Genomic DNA, 26,253 nt, shown 5'->3' with positions numbered 1-26,253 from the left:
TGTCCTTCTCAATGAATGGCAGGCAAGGACCCCGAGGAATGTCGAGACTGAAAGATGTCTTGGTGGCGACACGAAAACAGGAACCTGAACTGCCCATTGATATCTACAGAACTCGCCAATATTCCGTTCTGTCCATATCATCTTCCCCTTACCAGGGGGCGGGTTGGATAAGGTCAAAATATGTTTCTCGCCGTCTGCAGGACGTAGCAGGGGGAGGTTCCTATCTTAAAGACCGCCGTTGGGACCATGCTTGAAGAGGTGCATAATCTTGTTGAGGTAATGAGGCTTGTCGAACTTGATCTGTCTAACAACAATAGCGAATAGCTTCTTGGCCTTTGTTCGATGTAGGTGACAAGAACATCTATATCACGTTCCGTCTTCTGAGGATCGCGGGCACAACGCATTAGCTCCTTCTTGATGACATCTGGAGTTAGCAGTTCGTCGAGGGTTCCTTCTGGGGTGAATATGTGGCCGCCACCCTCGAAACAACCGGTGGCTTCCCTCTGCATAATCAGGTTGCACAATTTATCATTCTTACCATCTTCCGAAGACGAAGATGAGGATAGGTCGTAATGCGGGGCTTCGTCGCTTGGCGTTATAGGGCTCGAAGCCATGATGTGATCAGGACTCAGTTTGATATAGTGATGATAATAGTGATTAAGGTCAACTGACTAAGGAGCAGCCGCTATCGTGTCGGGCGTCCGCAGCGATGTGTAAAATTTGATGATATTCAGAGATACTCTAACAAACAGCTCCAGAGAGCAAAAATCTATTCCTATCAAAACCGATTTGTGGGGCGAGGAGGAGCCCCCAGAGGCAAACATGCCACATATTTCAGAGTTCCTCACCGGCGCTGTTGTCATTCTTATCATCGTCACACCAGCGGGGAAGCCTCTGCTGCCTCAACCACCCTAGTCAACCATTAGTGCTGGTGGAATTATCCACAAAGGCGAGTGATATTGCCCATATAGAGGCGGTAGGCGAACTTGATCACAGCCCGAGACCTTCGACGCCTAACGATAGTTCTGTTACGCCAAATTGCCCCTCCATGTTATCTGGAGGCAGTCTTGCACATCTCCCCGAGGCTCTGCTTGGGTTGACCCAAAATGATCAGGATGGAACCGCGACACTTGCTGGTACTGACGAAGCGGACGAGGAGGTTTTCAGTATTGGAGCTGATATTATCGTAAGCCCGTCATCTTCGATTTTTATTTGATTTACCTAGTGAGCTAGGTATCGATTCAAGGTATTATTGCTAAAAGTACACTCTAGTCCAACAAAAGTACAAACGGCCATTTGAAACTTCAACATAACACAAGACAGCGTCTGCTTCCTGTAGATAAAGCCAACATTGTATGCTCAGACCTTACGCAGGGAGATATCCCAAGGTCCCCCGCTGCCTTGATTGAGCCCAGCGTCACCGTCATCACGGATCTTGATCATGGAATGTATTCAAGACGCAGAGACACAGAAAACTCTTCCAAGTCAGAAGCATCCAGTGCCAGTTCCGAGTTAACCTCAACAAGTCTGCAATCTCAGATACACAGGGCTGTCGTGAAACCCGAATATCACAAGGTGGAAACTCAGGGGTTTGTACCAAGGTCTCAGCTTGACGAGCTCATCAAGGTAGCCGTCATTGGCCAAGAGCTACGAGAATCCATGAATCGATCAATCCGAAGACGCTTTCAAAAAAGTTTTTGGACTTCTGGCCCTTGACCAGCGATTCCCTCAAGAAACGAGTACGCATCACCGCTTCACAAGTCTGCGGAGTTGTTCCAGAAGAAACAAACAACACGAAGAAGGAACCTAAAGTGACATATCGAAAGATCGTCGCCATCACCTTGTTGTGTGGGGAGAAAATAGACAAGGTCCAAGCATTTACCGACGAAGGGGTCTCTGATTATGCCCTCCCTCCGGTCATTCACACCGTTTCGAAGCGCTTTGAGCTACGTGTGAAGGATAAACCCGACACTCGACTGCGCTGCTTCAAATCTTGGAGTAAACAAGACAAGAGAAACTTCGAGTCCTGGCAATGGACAGTCCTTTCGCCATACTTCGCCCGCAATACGCCTAAAAAAATCACACACTACATTCTTCAGCGCCATACTATCTTGCCATTCCTCGAGCTGGAGCCCGTAGGAAGGAGGGGGGGCTCTGGCAAGGTTGAGCAAGTTAAATTTCATCATGACCCATCATGGGTTCAAGGAATTTGCTTCGAATGGAAAGAAGGGGGCGGAGACAGGGGAAAAGCAGATGGCAGAGGAGATAGATACGACAAAGCCTGTCGGCCAGGAGGGAGACCGAAAGGTACGCCAGACCACATGACCTTCAACTAAAGCTTCTCCACACAACTCACATCCGTTCTCGTAGAACACAACTCAACCCGATTACTTCTCAGTCAAAACACTTCACTCCGCCGACTCGGACAGATAGAAGTTCGACAAGGAGGTCGGCATTCACAAAGCCATGAACAAAAAGCCGCACCCACATATCATCACCCTATTGTTCACGTACGAGTATGACGAAATTCCATTTTCTCTTCCCGCTGACCGACTGTGACCTTCTCCAATACTGGAAAGCAGGAAACAAGTCACAAGCCCACAATGACGAGGGTACGGCAAGGTGGCTAGCTCAGCAATGCCACGGCCTCGCATCAGCACTAAGACAAGTCCACCAGAGCTCAAAATCTTCTTCTGACGGCTTTGAAGAATGAGCAAAGCTTGTCAGAAGGTCTCTGTTTTGTAGTGAATTGGATATTCATCAAAACATGAGCGATCCTGGCCCGAGAACGCTGGTCTGTCAACATGGGGACCTGAAACCCCAGAACATCTTGTTGAAAGACAGGTGTCGATTGGCACAGCGTATGACATTTGGTCCCTTGGATGTGTCCTGCTCGAGTTTGCCACCTAGTGTTTTGGCAGCTGGGCATATTTTGACAGTTTCGTTTCGGCCCGGGCAGAACCTGACCCGCGGTTGGGGTGAGGGAGGGTTCACTCGTCGCCGTTTTCCGGATAGCCAGGGACGATGACACAGGGGAGGTTTGGGCTGAGGTGAAAGACTCTGTTGCGCAGGTATGGTATACGTCCGGCTTTTCCCTAGTTAACTGCGCTGCATTGAAGAAGAACATTGGCTAACCAGAACCCTCAGTTCGCCGATGACATGCGCGAAAGATCGGAATGTACAAGGTTTTTCCACGATTTCTTGGATTTGATTCAGCACAGAATGCTAGTCATCGACCCGAAGCAAAGCTCCTCCCAGTTGGAGGAACAGCTCAGAGAATTAAAGGAGAGAGGCGATCTCGACGCGGGATATTTTGTGAGGCGGAGGTGGAAGTGACATTACATGGTGCATGCTGGGCCGTGGCTTGGTCGGTCCACCTTTTGTATACCTTAGACAGTAGATGCTTTCTCTGCTTTTATTTCCCGAATTTACAGATACCTCGGTCTAGATGTCGACCGCTACATTAAAAGTTTTGTGGTATACATTACAGGAGCTGGGTACTTTTCAGCCAAACAGGTAGAGTCAAAGGACCTCTGGATGATGAGCTGCAAGAGGATCGCATGTCAACCTGGACAAATGTTTAGGCACGCAAGACCTGGTCGATCCAAACCCGAAACAAAACTCGGATTTGGTCGCGTTGCAGGCTTTGTAACTATTCACAGAAGTAGATTGACAGTCTTGAATATCCAATTTGCAAGAATTTACCAGAGAAAAGAAAGAAGAAGAAAAGACCCAAAAGAATGTCATCAAGATCGATGTCCTCACCGATGATCGGGAACCACCGTCCTCTCAACACAAAAAACCCTTTTCATCTCTTCCACCCATCCACCCATCCACCCACTCTTTCGACCATCACTCCAACTCCCACCGCTACCCTTCACCCTCCATCGGCCCCGTTGCTTTTCCCTAAACTCCCTCAATCTCCTCCCCAAACCTCGTCCTCCCACGCTTAATCCCGGGAAAAGGCCTCCGCTTCCCCTCAAAGATCTCCTCCCCAATCTTGACCAACTTATCCCTCACCACCCTTACATGAGGCTCCACATCCTCCCTCAAAAGCCCAATCCTCCTATCCTGCTCCTCCTCATACCTCAACTCCATAATCTCCCCCGTCGTGAGCCCGTACCGGCGGTAAACAAACAGACTGCACACCACCGCCGCAGCCAACACCCCGCAGCAGACTTTCATGTCCTCCCTCAACGCAGAGGTATACACCTTGCGAATAGCGGCCCAGTCATCATCGCCAAAGTCTGGCGTTGGGCTGACAATGTGAGCCAGGACGAGAGAGCTCATTTCGGGGGTTGTTGAAGGACGGTGTTTCCCCCCCAAGATGGCGGAAGAGACAGCAATGCCGATTGAGCCGCCTAGGATGCGGAATTGGGTTATGATGCCTTGGGCGGATGCTAGGGGGGGTTGTAAGCGATTGTGTGGGGTTGGAAATAAAAGGGAAAGACATACCGTGATCTCCGATGGGACTTTCGAGGTTGATAAACATTGTCGCTCCGCAGGCCGACATACCAAACCCAAAGCCAATGAGGGACATCAACCCGACATCTTTGGCGTCGAACCCGGTGATGCTCCCGTCATCGGTGTCACCCAGTGTTGTCTGGACGGCGCAGCCGATGAGCATAGTCAGACAGGCGAGGAGAAACGTCTCAAAAAAGCGAGGTTTCTTCTGCCCTGTTATGCACCCGTTGTTGAATAGACTGGCTGTGACAGTTCCGATGGCCGAGGAGGCTAGCATAGGGAGGAGCATGAGGCCTGCTTCGAGGGATGATTTCCCGTGGACGACTTGGAAGCGGATGGGAAATGCGTACACGGACAAGAGGTAAAGGAAGCCGGTTAGGGCTGTGACCAAAATTGTGGCGATGTACTTTCGGTTGCAAAGGGAAGGGGGGAAGGCAAAGGCGAGGGACTTGAGTTTCCGAGGGCCACGGATAGCAAATGTTTGCCAGCCGATGAGCAGCAAGAGAGCAAGGGCGGCGCCGACGAGGGGGTAGATGAATGTTGGCTGGGCGTATGGATTCATGTTGGACAAGTCGCCCTCTGACTTTTGACTTGATAGGTTCTGGAAGGGAAAAACAACCAGGACTGCGAAGGCCATACTGTTCGTAATGTTAGCAAATACCGGCAGAGGTGTGGGGAAGCATGACTTACAGAAGGAAAGACCCAAGATAGTCCAGCTCCTTCCAGGACCGGTCCTCATAAATGGGCAGATATTCCTCGGCGGGCCAAGCCGGAATAAACAGCATGAGAGCCACAGCACCAATAGGGCCGCTACAAACAAGTTAGCGAGATGCTCAATCTTATCGCGGACCTAGTTTCACAACATACTTGATCCAAAAGAGCCATCTCCAAGTGATATATTGAGTCAAAACCCCACCCATGACAGGCCCCATCACACCTGAAGTGGCAATCACCAGGCCGACAAAGGCACCAATGTACTTCTTGTTCTTGTCCGGAGTCAGCTCGGGCAAGACGATCATGCTGATACTGTAAAGTCCTGTTCTCGCGTCAGCTCCTCACCTATCAAACTGGCCCGGATAGAGACTAGGTAACTTACCTCCGGCGCCTACTCCTTGGAAAGCACGACAAATAATAAGGTGCTCAATAGTCTCGCTGAAACCACAGCCAAGAGAGAATGCAATGAAGATACAAAATGCAACGACGAAAGCATCTCCACGGCCAACCACATCGGACACGCGGGCAACAAGTGCAGCGAAACCGAGATAAGTGAGACCATAGGCCAAGGCCACCCAGTTTATATGCTCAAAATTCTTCATATCACTAGCAATGCTGAACAGAGAGGTCGCAACAATGGAGGCATCGAGCATGGAGAGGAAGAGACCGGATGTCAGACTGGTGTGTATTAGTGTTTCAAGTCGAGGACGTTGGAGCATGAATAAAGACGTACCCAAAGACGAGAATGAGGTAGCGGGTGCGTGGAATGGTAGGCCTACCTTCAACAAAGAAAGGTCTGGGTGTAGAGGGAGGTGTGTTCGCGATGAGTTGGACAACGCGAACAGAAGAATATTTCTCTGCTTCCGAGTTCGCTGGGGTGTTGGTAACCGGGGGCTTCTCATCTGCAGAGTCGATGGTGGTTTCGGTGACAGCGATGGCCTCGTTTTCAGAGTCCATTGCCACTGGAGTGACGGTCACCACCGGGTCTGAAGGTTTGGCTTTCATGATGAGGCTTGGTTGCTGAGTCGATGTGTAAAGTGTTGAGTTGTATGTACTTGATAGATACTTTTGTTGTTTGTTTGAGAGAATGAAGAGGTAGTAACATGGAATGCCTGCCTTAGTTATACTTGATCTTTGAGAGAGGTGTTGAAATCATAAAATCCAAAACTTAGCCTAGCCAGGAACTTGCTCCGACCCTGATCCTCGATCCGACATCGTCATCCAGATGAAGTGAGGCGAGAGAACTGGAGCCAGCATGTAGGTTAATGATGGGGGTTCCGAGGATAAGGGGAACTTCGAGAGAATCGATGTTTGTGTACCTGGCTCATTCCCTTGCACCCACACAGTCAGTGCTACGGCCGGTAGCTGATACCGCCCATTAGAGTTCACAGAGACCCCTTCAATCCCGCCGTAGAGATGCAGTGAGAGGCTCGGAATCAAAGGATTGCGCAGGAGAGATTTCTGTTATTAGCTTCAATTGTTGTCGACAGGCATGCATCTTTGCTGGTGGCAATGGACGAGGAGCAGACATCCCTGCGTCATGTCGAGACATGGGGTGTCTTGTGTGACCGTATCTCCCACCTATGCCCATCCATGCCCCTGGGCGGGACTCCCAATATTCTCGATCTTGCTCCGCTTCCATCCCAACCTCGGTTTGCGCGCCGTGTATGGGGCTGAATCTCCCCGCGGGCCGCCATCACCCGTTTCTGACAGCTGTCTTGGAGCGTGAAGCCGTCCCAAACCGACTGCAAACGCTTTTTCCATGGCTGTTTGGAGACCACTAAGCAATAGCAGTTTCTTAATTGGTCCCAGTGCGAGTGACACTTGCTCGGTCGTCCCTTTGCACCGCAGATCTCAAACCTTATTTTCAGAGCTGCACGGCCGTAAATCAAAAGGCGCCATCGGCGTATTGATATGCCTTGGGCAAGGGGCTGGGGTAGCCGAGTCCTCCTGATGATCATCTGGTTTGTAAATTCGATTGATAATGAAGAATCGAAAGACTGATCATGATCTGGCCTGGACTGTTGATGGTGTTGACAGAAACTTATTCATCTTGGGAAGTATTGTCTTACAAGCAACCGTTCGGTAATAAGATGCTGTACTACCCAATGTTACAGACTTACACTCTGATTTTGGCGACAGAATTGCACTTCGACTGTGGCCATTTGTCTTTTAAGCGACTCAGGGTGCTGTAGCAACGGTATTTATATGGGAGCCACTTGCCCCTATCTTCTTACCAACACTTAATCAACACACGTAAAAGGGAACCACCTACCTTGAGTTACTTCGAATCAGCATCTCCAATCTAACTACAAATTGGTTTTGAGATTCTCGGGCGCTTTAAAATGACCTTAATAGTCACGACGATCTTGGTGTTGGACTCTCGAGTTTTGAAAGAATTCAATGAGTATGGACTAAGAGGCAGCTGAAAAACAAGGAATGAATTCCATCTCTGCCAGTTCAAGGCTTTCAAACATCCTGCTCGTGTTCTTTAATCGTATTTCTCGAGTATCCAGCTCGTATTATCTAACCGTATCGACAACGAGAGCCTCTTGTGGCAACATCACATGCCATCTCAGAGACGCTGGTACATCGATACGGCAAGAGAATGAAAACAATGTCTGAAATCATCATCACAACATCACCCCTCTCTACGATATCACGTATTGGTCCATCAATCAAGCCCAGCCCCTGCTTGTTGCTCTCTCGTAGAGCCGCGACGAGTCGCTGGAAGGGCGCGTCTCTGTCGCGCCTAGCAAGGCAGCGGTCCCAAAGCTTATTTTCTGACATACCGATGGCGTTGTCCACGCCGACCAGACTTCCAGATCAAGACAAGACGGTGAGTCGCACGCTGCAGGTCTGAAACCTCCATATCCCTGGCGAGGAGATGCCATCTGTCGTATCTAGAGCCCGACAGATGGAGGGGACGGTAGAGCTGGCGCTATCTCTCCTCGATTCCTGAACTTGAGCGCCACCACATGCACGGCGATGACGTTTCAGGTGATGGCGCTCCCACGACTGGGAGTGGACAGCAACGGCTTGCTCCGGCCGCGTCATGCTCCCCAACTGTCTTTGCTTTGGAGGCTGCCCTACCACGTTCCAGCCGCGCGCTGCATGTATGAAACGCCAACCACCTAGAGAGCTTGTTAGCAACATGCCAACACAACAGGACAATATATCGAGATAGTAACAGCAAGTCTGTGCGCGGGATCTTCGCGCCGTGAAATAAAGAGATAACAACGACGGAAGAGATAACATTCAAAGGCCCTGAAACATGTTTCGTGATCCATGGTAACCTATCACCGCCACGGAACAGGCTCTCGGTGTGCGCAGAAAACTTGTCATAGCTGGGGGATTCCCTGTCTCCACATCTCCGGCCCCTGATGCGGCATGGCGGGTCCGGAAGCCGGAGATTGATTGCAATGGCTTGCATTGCTGTGCCGGCGTCGGCGTCGGTGGTGGATTGGAATGATGGAAACGAGTACCGACATGAGAGAGAAGTGAGCCTGCAGCCCCCCGCGCTTGCCAGTTCCTTTCTGGGATTTTCCAGGAGGCAGGTGCAGACGTCGGATTTCATAATTGCAATGGCAGGTGCTCCTGAGGTAGGCAGCTCCGGACCGAACCATGATCTGGCAACTGCAGGCTCCTCTCACCTCGACCACCAAAGCTTACCACATCTTGATGCACCCTGTCGGCCTCTCGCCAATTGTTTCCTTCTGTCCGCACCGGCTGAATGTGTTTTGCTTGCTTTCGGTGCACGTAACTGCAAACCCCTCCTGTTGGCCGATTGACAGCACACTCGCGACCCTGAGCCGATCTAACTTGACCACTGGTCAATGTCACCCCAGCAATCTCTGGGCACAGGACGAAGCTTTTTTGTGGCTGAAGTTCAATAAGACAAGAGGAGTCGGGGTTTGGTACGAGCCCGACGGACAAGACAAGACAAGACGACACAACACGACAGAGACTTTATCATGCACCAAACATTAGCCGTACATGGTAGTTGCCACAACCACCAAGGGTCCTTCAAAATCATGCCGGCCCCGGAGCAGAACATCGACGGCCCCGGTCTCAAAGTACGGAATACCACAACTTGTTACTACCGACGTGGCTGCCCCCCAGACCCGTCGTTCTCCAGCCTCCCAGCCCCACCGCATCCGAAGATGAACAAGAAGCGGTGATGGCATGTGCTGTCGACGAGCTGCTGGTGTGATGAGGTCCGGGCGTGCAGTTGGACAGTTGCAAGCCTAATAGGTCTGTTGCATCAAGAGGCCGGCAATGGGGTGGAGAGCCTGTCGGCGGATGACAATGCCGTCAGGGCCAAGCTTTGATGACGGCCTAAAGGACCGATGAAAAAAAGAGAAGAGGAGAAACAAAAAAAAAACCAAGAACCTGTGATCTACAGGCATGGGTTGGATACCCCGCATTTTGCTTCCATCTACCGACAGTATTAACAAGCACGGGCGATCATCAACGAAACAGTTGGTGTGTAGTGGTTGCACACACGAGATTCGATACCTCGACAAGGATGATGATGACGAGGTGAGCTAGCCCCCCTATACGCCTCGTCTCCTATTGCTTCTGTCTCACCAATACTGGGCTAGAAGAGGCAGGTGGGTTGTCGCTGCGTTTTTCGCGATCCAGAGGCATGAGAATGTTGGAACGATGGCTTAACCCCGCATTTCCCCCCTCCACCTCTGTCAAATTTCATTTTTTCCCAGCTTGGAGAAGACCTGGGGTGCATTTACCCCACATCTCAAAACCGTTGAACAGGGTGGGCTGACATGTCCAACGTCTCAGGTACCTGAGCACAGGGGGTTAAACAGGCGCAGTCTGCTTGAGAGGCCGAGGTATCCAGCAGGGCCCTCTGCGCTTCGGGCCGTCACTCCAGATTGCAGCAACATCCTCGACGCGAACACCCGACAGATTCAGCCAACCAATGAGACAACACCGTTTTTTTTGGCCTGGCGGGGCTCCGTTCAGGAAACCGTTTTCACCCCCAGTCACCTTTGCTTCTTCCAAGTCGATCGATGATCTGCCCCAACACCAACTCCAACTTTTGCACGACAGTCTCCGACATCAGCGACTTCCTCGAAGATGCAGATGCAGACAGCAAGGGACACAACCGACCGCATGGCAGGACATTCCCCTGAGCTAGCAGACGGGTTGACGGCTGATCCTGCCACCAGCCCAAGCGGCGATCACCTCTTTTGTCCTTCCGGATACCTTCCAAAAGTCCCCAGAGGCGACCATGATGGTGACAATAGAGACCGATCTTTCCCCAGAAAGTGGCTGAGTTGACTACGGGCGGGAGTTGTCGATCTTTTGCTCCTTCTTGACCCTTCGCCTAACATCAAAAGGCGAAATCTGCCCGGATAGCATTTTGGATTCCCACGTGGTGTGAAGCTGTCAGGACGATGCTCCCCACATCTACCAAATGCTTGGCGGATCGGCCCTCATATCCCCCTCTCCCTTCCAGAGATGTACAGCATACAGGCACCCAAGACTAGAGGAAACTGACTTGTCCCATTGCTGACACGGCAGATATGGCCCATCCAGGTTGTCTTCTGTACAGCTGAGAGTACCTAGTGCGGATGATCTTGGTGGTTGTATTGTATCTAGGGGTGGCTGAGCCGGAGACGGACGAGCGTAGTTCCCGGAAGTGAAGTCTTTTCAGTGTGTGTGGTCGTAGTGATCTTCAAGATGCTGCCTCAAGATGGCTGGTATGTTGAGGAAGCCATGTCACGTCGCCATCGGATGTTGCGACTTTGACACTGACACGAAGGGTAGCCAAGGTGTAAAAGCTTTCTGGAATGTCGGCTTCGGGGTGCAAGACCGGTGGACTTTTATTGGATGATGAGGCCTGGCTGGAAGCCTTTGTGAACGCTTCCATAATATCCACAGTGATACTGTACCAAGTCGCTGAAGGGTCTGTGTGTTTGATGATGGGATATGTTTTGATGGTGGACGTCAAGGTTGCATGAGAGAAGAATGCGGGGAAGGAAGGAATATATTCGCTAGATAGGTATAACCTTCGAATTACGGAGTTGTGTGTGTGTGAGAGAGAGGAAAGATGAATGGCTAGGAGGGGCAAGGGAAGTAATAGTGATGATGGTGAGAGTCCAATCAGTTGTGGGATAGCGGAGTGGCCATTCCGGGTATTTTCTACAGGGCCGAGTAAACGCCCGATGTGTCCCTTTGACTCAATGTTCTTGCCCACGTTTAATGTTTCTTCATCGCATTAAACCCAAGAGGGCGAACAAACAGTCAAAAGACATGATGGTGAAGTGTGTTGTAAAAAGTGGAATATTGGGTATAAGCCTAGACAAAACCTAATTTGAGAACTCCCTTGTCCTGTCCTTTCCAACTTTCCCAATTCCTGTTTTGTTTGTTGTAGGAGATTTGCGTGCGTGTGTGGTTTTTCGGATCTTTTTCCCTACCGACCTTCCTGCTTCATCCTCTTTTCTCATTCATCATCATTGTTTATACAAAAAAATATGTGCAAGAGAAAAAAGCAAAAAAGCAACCCAAACAAATCTCGTTTCCAAAAATAAAAAAGTAAGTTGTGGTATATCCGGCCCCGATTCCATCCGTTTCCATCCGTTCCATTTGCTTTGAGTAGTAATGAAATAAAGTGAAAATTTGGGGTGTTAAAAAAAATTGTCATATAAAATGATGACGACGAAGAAGTGAAGAAGAGGAAAAATAATCCCTGTTTACCCCAGACTGCCCGGTTACCCCAGACTTTTTTTTTTGAGTTGCTTGAGACGCCACTGGGTGTGACGGTAGGGTAGCGTTGGGGAAGATGAAGGGGGCCGATGTTCCGGGTGGGATTGTAATACAGCCGGGGAGGGAGGGAGATGGTGTTGTTAGGTAATCAGCTAGCTCACTGAACATACCCAAAGCCCTCCATCCCCACGTGATGATGTCCAGCGTGGTGGTGGTGCATCATCCCATAGTCCACATGCTGCATCAGCTCGGGGTGGTGGTGATGAGCGGCGGAGGCCGCTTGTTGAGCAGCAGCGTAAGCGGCAAACTCGGCGGCAGCGGCGCTGTCGTCTGGGTTTCCAGTGTGTGTTGGGGACTGAGGGCCGTTTCCACCCCAGTACATCCCGTCTAGATCCCATAGACCCCCTTGATCAAGCAGGCCCATCATACCCCCCATTCCGTCGACTGGCTCGAGACCAATGGGGCTCATGTGAACTTCTCCGCCGCCGACAACGATGCTGTCGGCTGTGGTGGTGATGTGGAGGCCGGCGGGGGATTGGGAGCGGGCAGCGGCGCCTTGGGCTTGGACTGCCCGGGAGGCTTCGTACATGCGCCAGACTACCTCTCTTGAGCGCCGGGCGGCGAGGGACCACTCCTCCATGACCTCGAGGAGGTCGAGGACTTGCTCGATTTGCTTGAGCCACTCTGGCACGCGGGGAGAGCCCCATTGCCAGAAGACGGAGACGAGCGGGACCATGGCTGCTTGGTAAAGGAACCAGACTGCGTTCCAGCCGCTCATTTGGTTGCGGGTCCATTCACGGCCGACGTCTTCGATGGTGGCCGCGGCGAGTTCACGGCAGGTCTCAATGGCTTGAAGGTCCGCGTCGCAGGCTTGGGTGTGGGGGTTGAGGCCGGAGGAGGCAAGGGAGAGGAGGACGGGGCGGTGGAGGAGCATGCGTAAGTTTTGGTAGCGCCACTTCATGATGCAGCGGGCCATGTAGAGCGGTTCCGCGCAAGGGTCGGTTGTCCGCAAGAGCCAAGGGAGGGAGGTGTACCAGTTTACGAGCTGGGCGTCGATGGCGCAGCGGTCTTCTGTCCTGAGAAGGGGGGTGATGGCGAGCATGTCTTGGATTTGAGTGGCGATCTTGCAGAATTTGATGTTTTCGATCAGAGGAAGGATTCCTGCGTGCTGGGATGAATCCCGGTTGGCGTTGATGCCGAACTCGGGGGGGCGGATGTTGATCGCGGGACCCCAGCGGCCGAACGAGGGACGGCCCATGGTGGTGGTGGCCCATGTGTCGAGGCAGAAGAGGGACCACCAGGTTCTGCGGCGGGTTTCTGCTGCGATGATGTCGCTACCTGGGAGACCTACCGTGATGGACTCACGGTGAAGACCCAAAGCGGAGGCCATGCGGATGGCGGCGCCGAGGACGGCGTTGGCCATGTTGGGCCGGTTGATGTAGTGGAGGTAGTAACCTCCGATGAGAGCGAGGGCCTGGACCGTCTCGATGTGGGAGGAGCCAAAGGCGTCCATGGGAAGGTGCTCCATGGCGCGGTTGTAGTAGTTGATGTGGTTGTAGTCGTCCGATTTCATAGCCGCGATGGAACCCATGGCAAAGACCATGTTGAGCAGAGCGAGCCATGGGGCGTCGGTTCGTTGGCCTTCGAGGTAATCAGCGCGGAAGGTGGACTCGTCGAGCATTGGAACGAAAGCGTGGATGCGTTTGAAGTAGGCGTCGATGAGTGTTTGGCCCTTCCAGGACCATGGGATGCGTTGGGGGTCCTTTTGGGTGGTGGGCTTCTGGCGGATGGCAGGGTAGTTATGGGACATCTCGACTCCGTTTAATGGGGCTGCGAGGGAGTTTCGGAGGCCGGGTTGGACCTTGAGCATGACCATGAGGGCGGCCTTAATGGAGGAGGCACCGAGATAGGATGTTTGGCGGTCTACTGAGAGCGAGAGAGCGTTGATGTCGTCGGCTTCGGCTGGGATCGGGTCTCTCCCTCTTCGCTCCTCGTCCCATTCTGTGTCTCTGGATGGCATCTGCTCGAGCAGGTTCTCCGTCTTTGGAATCATTGGTGAGTCCAAGTCCGACATGGGACTGGTGTTTAATGGTGGTGATGGTAAGCCGCCGACCGAAGTATCTATTGTTGGCCTGTCAAGAAGGCTGAGGAGTTCTTGTCTGGAGAGAGGCAGAAGAGACTGCACATCTTGTGTTGGGTATAACCGCTTCAGGATCGACCGGCATTCTTCGAGGGACTGTGATAGAGCTTCGAGTGTCTTGCGTGATGGGATCACTCTTTGTCTGTGCTTGTCGTAGAAACATCTCTTGGGAGCCCGGCTGGAGAGGCATTGGCCACATGGTTGTTGACCATCACAGCGGCTGAACACACCTGGTTAGATATGTTCCTCCTGTCTGAGGATCTGATCTGACTTACATCTTCCGTCTCTTGCACTCGGCACAAGCATGTGGTGTTGTTATTCTCTTGGCTGTACCTGTGGAGCTGGTCTTTGTGCTATCTTGAGAGTCTGTTGACTGCTTCCGTGGGGTGACGCCTTGGAAGGTGTGGAACATGCCACCCTGGGTGGGAACTGGGATTGATGGGGCCATGTTGGAAAGTCCAAAGCTGTGAAGTGCCAAAGGTGGTTCTGGGGAAGACGCAACCCAGACGGCCACACGGTATTTATGAGCACGACAGGTTGACGATGCCGGGGACGCCGCCGGGTACCGGTTACAAGCGAGAAGCTGGGGTAAGTGGCAATAGCAAAGATAGAAAGTAACCACGAGCTGGGGTAGAAGCGCTCAATAGTAGCCACTTGGATAAAGATAGATGTGGGTAATGACGAAGAGAGGCGAGAACATGGGGAGCAGACGCAGACTTATATATCTCCATGGCATGCAGCTGGAGTTGTAGGTATGGTACATTGTGGGGAGAGCAGAGATTTGGACCATGCCCCGGCTTTCGAGCCGCCTTCCTTGGACCCGTGGTGTGGAGAAGCTTGTTCGACGTTGCAACGTCCTGTCAAGTCGGGCCAAGAGCTCTGGGGAGGCCCTACCTAGCGTAGCGGGCGCTTGTGCAGGACGATGGGGTACAGTACATTGCTATGGGGGCCCCAGGTATAGCTTGCCGAGTAAGGTTGAGATAGAGTGGACTCCGTCAGAGGTAGGAAGTGAGCAAGGAGCCCGTCAAAATGGACGACGTTGCTGCTCAATGCCGTGTCAAGCCACGAGGACAAAGGGATAGCCAGGGGGGGACGAGGCTGCTTAGCCAGGCACAAGTTGGGAACCGCCACCAATCAGGCATGACCGAGCCGCAGTACCTGGACGGCCCATATTAATCTCATGCCCAACAGAGGTCACGCCAGCCAGCCAGTCCGAGAAGAGGTACCTGCGGAAGGGGGAGGGCGGTTTGTTGGAGAAACCGTAGGTCGGTCTGGGGAAGAATCTGGGGCAGAGTCTGGGGAGCATTAGCTCAGAGCCAATACCAGCGAATCCCTCTGCTCGTTGTGATGGTGTCGATTCACGCTGGGACCGGGGTGCATGAGTTGTAACTGTGTACTGCTGCACGTCAACCATGAATGTTTATTGCTGCACGTGGGTTTTCCATCTTTTTCGTTGTACAGCGGCTTGCCATCGAGGCACAGCAGCCGTCTTTCCTGATGATGTTGCACCCCCCCAGTCCGGCACAGTCTCCTGTGGCAGCTGGTGCCGATGCCTGACGAGTTGAACAACAGCAGCGCAACATAGGTAGCTAGCTAATTGTTCGCAGAAACTGTGCAACGTCACAGGATGTGGAGATTTCGTCCCATATCGCCGCGCCGGGAAGCATAATTCTGCCGTGTTCCTGGACAGCTAGTATAACAAGAGCGAGATGAGAGGACTAGTATGCTCGGGAAGGCCGTCACTAGGCTGGGCCAAAATATCCACCGACCTGTTGTTAATAGCACCCCTTAAGAACTAGGGGCGTGTGTCAACCAGGAGGAGGAGCTAGGGATTTGGAGAAAATGATCCGTAGCAAGAGAAAAAAAAACTTGAAGTTGGGGGAGGGTTGGAAAGAGGGGCCGTCGGCCCCAGGCACACTCCCCCTCTTCTAAGACGCCAGTCTGTGCCCTGAAGAACGGCGCCGTTGGTTTGGTGGAGATATGCCAAGTCCAGAAGAGCTGATTGGCGTTCGGCCGCCCGCAACGGTTGGTGCCCAGGGATCTGCCCGCTTTCCTTCTCCGATCAGGGCAGACAGGGGTCAATGGAGGGGGAGGTCCTCCGCAGGTTCGACTCGACCCAAACCCCTGAGCTCTGCTGGATCTGGTGGAAGAGGAAACGGAGCGGAGGATAGCAGCAGCCGCACGATAATGCTCTTCTTCCAGTGGTGTTGTATGAGCTTCGGATACTCGCAGATAGCCTCTAAAGATCTGGCAGTCTGGCCCGCCTCGGCCAGGTGGAAAATACGGTGCATGCGACAGTAGCAAATTTCATCGCCTATGAGGACCCTTCCCGATAGCACCTGAACCAAACATTGAGCATGCGGTGAGTGTGAACTAGAAGGTGCTGTTAGCAAAGCGAATCCACCTTCAGCGGCGACACGAAGACGACGGCGCCGTTCGCTTCTGAGAGCTGAGGAGAAAAAAATAGCGGTAAATAGATGGCCTGTGGCGATTTCCCAGCTGATGGACGAGACACATGACTGCGAGCCTGCGAGGCTTAATATCTAGACGGTGTTGGTTGCCATGTTGGGAATAACTGAGCCGTACGCAGTCAGCATAGCATATATGCATGTGCTCTGTAGAAGCCCACTCTCTCGTCATCGCCCAGCTCCATCACCGCGCGGTACCGGCCATGGTCCTATCGACTGACCAGTCGTACGGGCTGAGAGCGTTGATGGCTGGCGAACGGAGCATGCGTCTATGACTTGCCCCGCCGGTCCTCTCGACTGTGAGCGTGGATATGGGGCTGGTTGTGTAAGTACCCTGGTACAGCATGTCAAGGCGGTTATCCTGCTGGAACATTGTACCTCCAGCATACATACAAGGTACCACAATTAGCGCTTCTCTTTGTTCCCGTCGCCGTTGCCGTCTTTCTTGTGGACCCCTTGGCCAGTTCGCCGCAGCCGCCTTGCCCTCTGCAGCCGCTTGCTCCCGCGATTTCGCCTGTGACGAGGACCTCATCAATGGTTCTTGTGTTGATATCTCTTGGGGGATCCAGATATCCCATCTCAACATTTCTGGTCGACCCTAGTGATAAGCTGAGCTTGATGAGGTCCTTGAACAGTTGCTGTCGTATTGGGCAGCCTGCCCTGTCTCTAATTACCGGCTGTGCCGCGGCCGAGCAGCCGGAATCGACGAGGGGGTCGGAAAAGCAAGCGACGACCCTTGTACTACACCATAACACAGCGTGGTATGTCAAAGCGGGAGGATTGTTAGTGTAACCACTAGCTCGAGCTCAGGGCATCACCACCACCTGAGACTTGACATTTTCCTTGTTGCGGGTTAGGTTAGGAACTGGGCATCGACATCCGTGCTCTTCATGCGGAATCAAAAGACGGTCTTCTAGAATAGCATGACGAAGCTTCAGCTGTAGGCTTAGCTTGTAAGCAAGACCAGACAAAATTAACGGCCTATCCGATATGCAGTGATATGCTGCTGTCTTGATCTTGTGCTGTGCTGGTGAGAAGCAACCGAGATGTCGTGCATGAGCGAGCGAGAGAATAATGTCTTGCTCATCAGTGAAGGCAAAGGCGAGTGCGAGGTGAGCTGTCCGATTTCCGGGTGGTCGGCCTGTTTCTCCTGAACTCAAGGCGATCTCCCAGTGAAACCCTGTGGCGCTTTGGGACGGTGAATTCCACGTGCGCGTCTCCGTTTGTGTGTTGCAGTAGTTGACGGTGACTTACCGTTCGCAAGATCCCTGCCTCACCACCACACCCTCTTTTCTCTGATGATTACTGCAGAGCGAGATCTCTGTGAGCTTCGCAAGAGTGCAGTTCAAACAGCCGCCAAGGCGCCGAAGCTCGGCAGCCAACGTTATTTCCCCACATTCTCGTCAGCCAATCAGAGGTGCAGCTCCGCCTGGAATGTCGGCAAAGCAAGCCTAGCGTCGTTATCGGCTGCTTGTCGTTGCTGTCTCTTCCCTCTTTTCGTCTTTCCTGATCGAGGGCCATGTGCGCCTGTGTCTTGCCCATTCAGTCAGGTCCAGTCGTCGATCTCCTCAGCCGATGACTCTATTCCTGGCATCAAACATATTGGCCCAACGTGGTCATTCTCTGCGGTTGCACTCGTATAGATTTGGTGCCACAACCTCGACATCGACGACGAGAGGCTCGATCTCTCTAGCTTAGGGGACCTGTCAACTGCTAATTATCCTTCGTCGGTGACACATGCCAAACACAGCTAGGTGTGCAGCATCATCAATGAAGGTTGGTGGATGTCTCATCGGACCTGTCTACAAGGGTGCTTAACCCTCTGACTTAAGCTCGAGCGGTGGCGCACGCCAACCCAGATGTGGCTTAACACACCGGCTCTTCCCCACAGACATCCACTCGTGTGAGAGGCAAATCAGCACGACCAAACATCACCGCCGTTGGGTTCACGCCATATTAACCGCCAGTCTCGACGAGTCTAGTCGACTTTTACCCTGCTCTTAACGCCGGAGATAGCACTGCACAGACACCTTACACCTTCACCCTTCCCCGATCAAGATTGCAGGAGCCGACTGATCTCATCCAGTGTTGGTCAGACCATCAGAGAAGGAAGGAGGAGAAGGAGCAGGAATGCAGCAATTATCACTCATGGCCGTCTCAGTGGACAGCGCAGAGTCGTCGATATTAACTCGGCTGTTCTGAATTAATTTGGCCATGCCATTCACTATCCCAATCCCATCTCTAGCCGTCGGTGACCGATGGGTGTCTGGATTTCCTTTCTCGGATCCCGTGTCCATGCCTTCGTTCTATTTTCCTGCCCACCCTCTTCTTCGAGCTGATGGAGGGGTCAACCACAACTGAGGCGCCGAGGTGTAGTCACCGCATTGATCAACCATCCCCATGAGCTGTCGCGGCGATATCGATGAGGCTCGTAGCAACACATGCCGCGGCTGTGGTCGGCATCAAATCCTAAGTTGCGGTCAGTCATGGCATGGGGCGGGCATGCTCGGCATGGCACCTGACACCACGACGGGTGGGCGGGTTGGTATCGCCGCGGAGCCGGACACTTCCACTCAGGTTGTCTCTGCGCATGCGATGTGCTACGGACATGAATTCGCGGGGAACCAGCTACAAGCTACACCGGTTTCAAAACCACAAAACGTACCGAGGTTATCCAACAAGGCGGCCGGGACACAGCACGAACCTATCGCATTTGCTCCTGTCGCCGGCCGGAAGAACAAGTTTGGAAATTCCAGGACCAGCTTCTATCTTTCCCGTCCTGGCCTTGTCCTAGTTGTCCGATGCCGTGCCTGTATCACCTAAACATCACTGCCCCTACGCATTTCCATGTGCCCAGTTTTTTGCATGACACGGTGTCGAACAAGTTGTTTGGCCGATCAAAACATAATGCACCCCTGGACTGATGGAGTCATATCAACGTACGCGTGTATTTACACCATCAAGACCTGTCAGTGGTCAATCCTATGTCTACTTATCTCCACTGTAGACCCCTACATCATTTTACTCCCGCTTCTGTTTGAGTTTTACACTTCTTGCTGGAATATTCCTGCTTTTTCTTCCTATATCCCGCAGCCTCTGACAACTGACATCTCGCATCTTACAAGCGAGGCTGATGCATGCTGCCACACCTCTAACAGGTATGCTAGTTCGTGCTCCATCTGTCAAACTTGACATGGGCGCCAAGAGCAACTTCATGACAGGGCCAGCTCTTGATATGCAGCTAATGTAGTGAGTTACACCTTTCCCATCGGCCTCCTCACGCCAGACTTCCGGATGGCCCTCGGAATAACCGCTACACCGGTCCGCCAGACGACAGGGTTGGCAAGGCGGGCTCAGCAAGGTCACCCCAGAATTGTGGCTTCGATACCGCCCACCACCATCCCCAGATTCTCACTCTCATTTTCAGGCCGCACAACATGAGGTCGAAGTCACCTGGTTTCTGTGGCTTGCATCAATTCCCTCACCTCCTACTCGGAGATTTCAGGACCAAAACGTCGACATCGTGCCAGAAGCATGTCTCACAACCTCACTTCCCACCCGCCGGACCATCATGAGGACCGGAAAAGCGGCTTCGGCTTCCATATTCTCTGGTAGTCTGAGGTGAACACAGCAAGACCAAAGGACACCATATTCCTCACCAACTTGCCTCGACATCTGGTTCAGACGGGGCAGCGCCAGAGGCATCGCCTCAGGTCCTACATGCTCAGGTCCGGCCGAAAATTTTCGTTTACAACCACTCTCTCGCTACATCAGGTTGGGCTAGACGCTGAGCATGCACGTGCGGACATACATACAGACAACATCGACAAACGAGGCCGACACGCAGGGCCGGCGCATGCTTACATACACAGGAGCGGCCTTTCAGTGGCCCACTCTCCAACCAGAAGCAGAAACGAAAGAGTGCCACCCAGGCTCTGCGGTCCGAAAAGAAATAGGTGGGTGAGAAATGGCTGAAATCTTGGTCGCAACGGTCTTTGGCTTGCTGCAGACAGTAGCTGCATTTTGCATATACCATACATGTGCCATGCCATGCCATGGCAAGCTACCAATTGCAGTCTGCATTAGTACTACTTCCAGGTTTTTTTCTCTGTTCTGAATTGCTCGTTTTCCTCATCCCGTGAGCCCAAACGACAGCAGCCGAGCGGGTTGTGTTGTACCCGTACTGTTTACAGAGGGAATCAAGGGAAGCAGAAGGTATCTGCAAAACCGGGTGACCTAACCTGGTTTACCAGGTCTGCATCGAAAAACGGGAAGGCTGAAGAAGATGCCTGAAAACGGACTGGTCCCATTGGCTGGAGTAGTACTCAACAAGATGCCAGACACCACGCCAGATTCGACGATGACAGTCCCAAAAAAGGCGGCCCAGGATACTACGCCTGCCAGAAAAGTCTGTCAGACTATTACCAAAGCAGTGAATCCAGTCTCCCAAACCCACAATTTTTGTTCATTTTGGGGAAGGGTAGCCAGCTGAAAAGAGACAAAACGGTGACTGTGCTGCTGCTGGTTACTTGCTTGTTGCCTTGCATCTCTGCCTACCTACAGATACATGCATATATGTATATGCAAAGACACAAACGAGACACTGACGATGACATTGACAGCAACAAGGCAGAGTAGCTTTCACAAACAAGAAAAAAAACCATCATTTTTTAGATGGAGCAGACCCAACATATCACTCGACTTGTCTCTCCCCCAAAACTATCACGCATTTGGGTATCGTCATACCCCAACTTTTTCTCTCCCTCCCTCCCTCTCTCTCTCTCTCTCTCTCTTCATTTTCCCCAACATGACCCCAAACACCAAGTACCAAAACGGAATAGAACGAATGGAAGAAAAGCGTAGCTACGGGGTCTTGGTATCTAGCGTGATGTGCAAAAGGGTTGGAAAACCACCCTGCATAAGCAGCTATCCGTGCCTGAATTTTGCATAAAAAGCCCAACAAACACACCTACCTAGCCAAGCGGGATATTCCATCGGAACAGCTACCCTTCAATGCCGAAGAGAAACCTCCAATGAAACACACACGCAACACACCAACCGCGTCGTCATTGTCGTTTTGTGTGATATCAGCCTGATCCAAAGACGAAAACAAATGTGAGATTCTAACTGGGTGACGAACCCGACTGACTGGCTGACGGGCACTTACAGATCAGACATGCGATGATGCAAACAGCTCATGGCCAAACACGATCGTTGAAACTGCTGCTGCTTATCATCCATCTATCAGCCAACCACTCCCTTATCAAGATACCACAATAATTTCTTGTCCTGGCCACCATATGAGGGTCCCTGACGTTTTTAGTTCTGTTCTCCCCATTCTATAGAGTACTCTATGATGACGGCAGATACACCCTTCCTTCCCCTCGTTTCCCTTGATTTCTATTCTCAGCCTGCCCTTCACTCCCCGTATCCAGCACCTCACCAAGCAGGAAAGGGAAGCCCAGATCCGATCATGTCTTCTCCTCCTCATCCTCCTCACACAAGAAGCAGGCCTCTCCCTTGAGTTCCCTACTGGCGAGCCCAGCAAGCCCAGGCCGGCTAGCACCCCTTTCAGGCTCCTTCTCCTCCAGTTTTGTCCCCAGCCGCAACGCCGGCGCTTCCCTTTCCCTACCCATATCCACAAGCCCCAGCTCACCCCCCCTTCTCTTCTTCCCTCTTGCCTCTTTCACCATCACCCCATCATCATCACCATCCATTACCACCACTACCCCTTCAATCTCCTGCTGTTGATCCACCTCCACGATCACCTGTTGCTGATCCCCTGCTCCCCATAATACATCCCGCCCTCCTTCCCCGATACCCTATAGGCGAAGGATCTGGCATCGGCTGCTAATGCCGTCAAATAAGCAAGTATTATCAATAGGGATATACTGCTTAGTAATGATCTTGATCATCTCCTGCGCCACCATCCCCCCCGTCAGCGCAGCAACATTGTGCAGCTCGCCCCCCTCGGCGCGAGCCACCTCCCCCACCGCCTGGCAAACCCTCTCGTTCTCGTCTGCCCCGGGCACCATCTTGGCTACCCTTGCCAACACCTCCTCTTGTCTAGGCCAGCCGCGGCCGTCTTCTGTCTCAACTTGGTGGGCTGTTGCCTGCATGGCGAGATAAATGGGGAGAAGCGAGAGTGGCTGGAGGGTCATTTCGGCTTGCTCGTCGTTGCGAAACTCTTGAGCTGTAAAAGTGAGTGGCGAAAATGGCACTCTATTGTTAGCCAGCCTTTCTTTTCTCTCTCGTTTCTTTCTTCGTCCGAATTTCCTCGTTCCTGTCACACCCCTCCTCGTCTCATGACCTTGCCCCTCCGCGCGCCCAATGGACGTCTGGAGTGGCCAATATGGGGAGGGGTATGTCGTCCTCGACGACAACCACAAACGGGAATAGGGAAAATTGTGGGAACTCACCTGCTACCTCCTTCAAGCGATCTGCCCTGCTGATCTTCCCCGTCGTTGCGTTGATGAGCTTGACAAAGGCTGCGTTCTTGCAGAAGAGGTCCACTTCTGCGGGATCGATGGTCTGGCCACCGGCCGTAGCTTGGACGGTTTCCAAGATCTCAGCAGCATCCTTGCGTGCCTTTGCCTTGTAGATATTCTGGAGCTGAATGTACACATTGGACTGGGCCTTCATGTCAGGCACTTTCCCCGGGAGGGGTAAGCACTTGTGCTTCTCGTAGAAGGCCTTGACCGCGTCGGCGATCACCCAGAACCCGGACTTTTGCTCCGCCTGGGGCAGTCTCGTCAGCATCTGCCTGCCACGTTCATCAAAGAGGGGTAGCTGTCAACGACGACACCGTCACGAAAGAGGGGTGGCCCATCTCTCCAACCAAGCTTGTGACTTACTGGGTTTGTGCGCTCGTATTCGAAGATCTCCTTCAACCCCGACGGTAGTGATGGCACCACAAGGGTCTTGAGCACGGCAGCAGCCGCTTCATCAAAGTTCTCTTCGCCACCCTCGGCATTCTGGGTCCTCGCTGCGCCCTGGACTATCCGACGAAACTCGGTCTTCTCCTTGTAGGTTGAGGGGTAGCTGCCATCATGCTCCGCTTTCCATCTCTCAAGATAGTGGAGCAATATCACGACATAAGGCAGGTGACCATGCTCGAAGTCAGACAGATCATCAATGTTCTTCGCTAGCTCCTCCGCGAACACAGCCAACTCAGGCCATGGGGCGAGGAGGCGAAGGTCTGTCGTGGCTGTCTCGTCTGGATGTGTATCGACGATGGGGAAAGCTCCTGGGAGGTTGATGCGGAAGTAAGAGTAGAAGCCAGCGGAGTGTATCGCCACCAGCGGGGTTTGGTGTTGTTGCCCATGTGATTCCAGAAGCGAGAGGTTCTCTGGTGTGATGGGGTGTGTATATATGATGGTTGTGAAGACGGGGGAACTCGTGAGGAGGGAGTCTAAAGTCTTGACATTCTATATTCACCACCACCGTATGTGAGTATAGTTGTGTGATGAGAGCCCACACTTACAGCGTGATAACTGACTGAGAGTCACGGATGAGTCCACCTACCTCATTCGGATACCAGTCACCCTGGACCTCTGGGTTCAGCTCCAACAGATGTCCTGTGAGACTCTCTGACCTCGGCTTTCCCAGGCTGTCCTCATCCAGAAAGAAGTTGACGCCCAAGTCTGCTTCCTCGACCCTAGCTTCATCATAAATGGCAAAGCGACCAATTCCTGGATATATATGTTAGCTTCAAACTCATAGCATGAGATATAAGAGCGAGTAAACGTACCTGGCAATACCAGGTTCTTCAAAGTCTCAACACCCACTGTGCCAGGGCCAGAGTTCACCAGCAAGATATTAGCTGACTCGAGGGCAGCTTGGCCACTGGCAGCCCATAGGCGAAGCTGACGATCATATTTCCGTTCCTTTTCTGAAGGGCCATGCAGAATCGGTGGTGTCTGGCTCATTACGATTTCGGTCATGTTTGTGAATCGCGCTGACGGCGTCGCACAGCGAGATGTTTGTTTACTGTCGTCGGCCGTTAACTCGAGAGGCTCTGCTTCAGTAAGCTTCAGGGAGTGGGTGAGGGTGCCTGAGTGAGAGGCACAGCCACAAGGCGGGGAGGTGGAGTCGAGGCGCCAACCAAGATCCTGGCACTTGAGGGAGTTCGGTGGAGAATTAACGGGTCGGTCCGTGCTTCAGGGATACTTGGCGTGGCTTGCCGTGGCTGGGAAAGAACCCTAACCCAGTTGTTGAGATCAACCTCACTCGATGATCATGAGAGAGAGAAGAAGTAGCAGAATAAGATACCAGTGATTAGAGTCCAGATAAAGAGACAAAGACAATTCATTTCTCTCACGGTGAATTCACGGAACGATCGCTGAGTTTCCAGCCATCACCTGGCTCCAGGCACCATATCCACCTGCACCATTGAGTTTGGAAGGAACGAGGATGGCCATCAAGCCACCCACCTTCCATTCCCATTGCCCTTCAGAATCTTCACCGATAGATCAGAGCATCAGATTAGCAATCTCTTCGTCAAAATGATTGCTGTTATCTGCAATTCGCTTTGAACGACGGTCTCAGCATCTGCGCCGCAGTCAAAATGCCTGTTTATCTGAAGTGCAAGGTCCAGGGCTGCGATGCCGAGTTGGTGAATGGCATGGTTGTCACCTCTTGTATGTAAGTCTCAATTTTTATTTTCGGTATCTGGCGAATGTCAGTCAGGGAGACGGCTAACTTTGGGAGCAGGCACATCCTCTGTAACCAATGCGCTATCACCCATGGCTTCGGAAATGAGCCACCATGGAGCTGCCCGGTGTGCAGAAAACATCTTGAGGAAGAAGAAATCTGCAATCATCAGGACTGGGAATCATCGGTTCAAGATGCGGTCCAGTTGATGTATGGGCTCAGCCCAACAATGATCATGGAAGCTGCTTCAAGTGCGATGGCGTTCTGGTCACAGCAATTAGAAGTACAAATGTCAGTTGCTCCCTCATATACCTATCTTTTTGACAGCTACATGCTCACTGCAAAAGATCAAAGGACGGTCGAGAAAAGGCGGAATTGTCGAGAACCTGTGCTGGCTGGAAAGCTAAATATGATGGTATGTTGCAGATAGCCACAAGATCCCCGGGTCCTTTCCCCCTTGCTCACTTCCCATCTAGCAATACAAAGGGAGGAGGAAACTATTTCGCGCCAGTGTGAAGATCTCAACAGAGATCTGGAAAAAAGAAATAAGGAACTGCTACATTTTCGGAGTGTCTACGACAAACTCAAAAAGAAGTGTCGAGAACTTCAGGAGCAGCTCTATCAGATGCGTGCCGAGGAAGGGACATCACAACGAGAGCAAGTCTCCTCAGGCCGTCTTCGCCCAAGAGATCTTCCACAAGCAGGACATGGAGTCAGAGATACAAGACTGCCGCGCGCTGCATTTTCAGGGGCCGACCGGATCAATAGGCCCAGATATGTGACAGTTGCCCCTGACCAACAAGCTCAGACTGTTCAAAGAAGCATGCCTGTCCCAGAAAGCTACACTCACCAAAGTAAGTGATTGGGTCCTACTATTCTCATATCAACAGGCGCATCGAACTGACGTTATGGTACAGGACCACCAGAAAACCTCATTCAGCCACAAGTCTTCAACACCACTGCATCACCAACATACATGTCTGTCCCAAGAGCTGAACAGAGAACCAATAGATATGCTCCAGGCTCAGGTCGAGCTCATCATGCAACACTTCCCTCTCAGAGCAATGTACCAGGTGGCCCAAGACA

General features: G+C 52.3%; 5 protein-coding genes across 5 annotated transcripts; 1 reads left to right on the top strand and 4 right to left on the bottom strand.

Annotated features, from left to right (window-relative positions):
• Positions 1–3,669: 3,669 nt before the first annotated feature.
• Positions 3,670–6,880, bottom strand: QC761_601980 (uncharacterized protein). Its single transcript, XM_062880655.1, has 7 exons — positions 6,498–6,880; positions 5,912–6,422; positions 5,561–5,856; positions 5,332–5,500; positions 5,155–5,274; positions 4,456–5,102; positions 3,670–4,400 (listed from the first exon to the last, which is right to left on the bottom strand). Exons 2-7 carry the CDS (start codon positions 6,181–6,183, stop codon positions 3,907–3,909), a joined length of 1,998 nt encoding a protein of 665 aa, XP_062729499.1. The 5' UTR covers positions 6,184–6,422; positions 6,498–6,880; the 3' UTR covers positions 3,670–3,906.
• A 4,568-nt stretch (positions 6,881–11,448) lies between these two features.
• QC761_601990 (uncharacterized protein) lies at positions 11,449–16,623 on the bottom strand. The gene is made up of 2 exons (XM_062880656.1): positions 14,323–16,623; positions 11,449–14,267 (listed from the first exon to the last, which is right to left on the bottom strand). Exons 1-2 carry the CDS (start codon positions 14,493–14,495, stop codon positions 12,065–12,067), a joined length of 2,376 nt encoding a protein of 791 aa, XP_062729498.1. The 5' UTR covers positions 14,496–16,623; the 3' UTR covers positions 11,449–12,064.
• Positions 16,624–16,683: 60 nt separating this feature from the next.
• QC761_601993 (uncharacterized protein) lies at positions 16,684–17,101 on the bottom strand (the record flags this gene model as incomplete). The annotated part of the gene is made up of 2 exons (XM_062880657.1): positions 16,684–16,832; positions 16,909–17,101. 2 exons carry the CDS (start codon positions 17,099–17,101, stop codon positions 16,684–16,686), a joined length of 342 nt encoding a protein of 113 aa, XP_062729497.1.
• A 4,214-nt stretch (positions 17,102–21,315) lies between these two features.
• QC761_602000 (uncharacterized protein) lies at positions 21,316–24,575 on the bottom strand. The gene is made up of 6 exons (XM_062880658.1): positions 24,266–24,575; positions 24,040–24,206; positions 23,370–23,942; positions 22,935–23,253; positions 21,489–22,708; positions 21,316–21,395 (listed from the first exon to the last, which is right to left on the bottom strand). Exons 1-5 carry the CDS (start codon positions 24,456–24,458, stop codon positions 22,338–22,340), a joined length of 1,623 nt encoding a protein of 540 aa, XP_062729496.1. The 5' UTR covers positions 24,459–24,575; the 3' UTR covers positions 21,316–21,395; positions 21,489–22,337.
• A 158-nt stretch (positions 24,576–24,733) lies between these two features.
• On the top strand, positions 24,734–25,949 carry QC761_602005 (uncharacterized protein; the record flags this gene model as incomplete). The annotated part of the gene is made up of 3 exons (XM_062880659.1): positions 24,734–25,158; positions 25,228–25,582; positions 25,644–25,949. Exons 1-3 carry the CDS (start codon positions 25,082–25,084, stop codon positions 25,947–25,949), a joined length of 738 nt encoding a protein of 245 aa, XP_062729495.1. The 5' UTR covers positions 24,734–25,081.
• Positions 25,950–26,253: the final 304 nt, after the last annotated feature.

This window comes from Podospora bellae-mahoneyi, chromosome 6 (genome assembly GCF_035222275.1).
Source record: "Podospora bellae-mahoneyi strain CBS 112042 chromosome 6, whole genome shotgun sequence".
Classification (NCBI taxonomy): Eukaryota; Fungi; Ascomycota; class Sordariomycetes; order Sordariales; family Podosporaceae; genus Podospora; species Podospora bellae-mahoneyi.
This window is presented reverse-complemented; position numbering and strand designations above follow the sequence as displayed.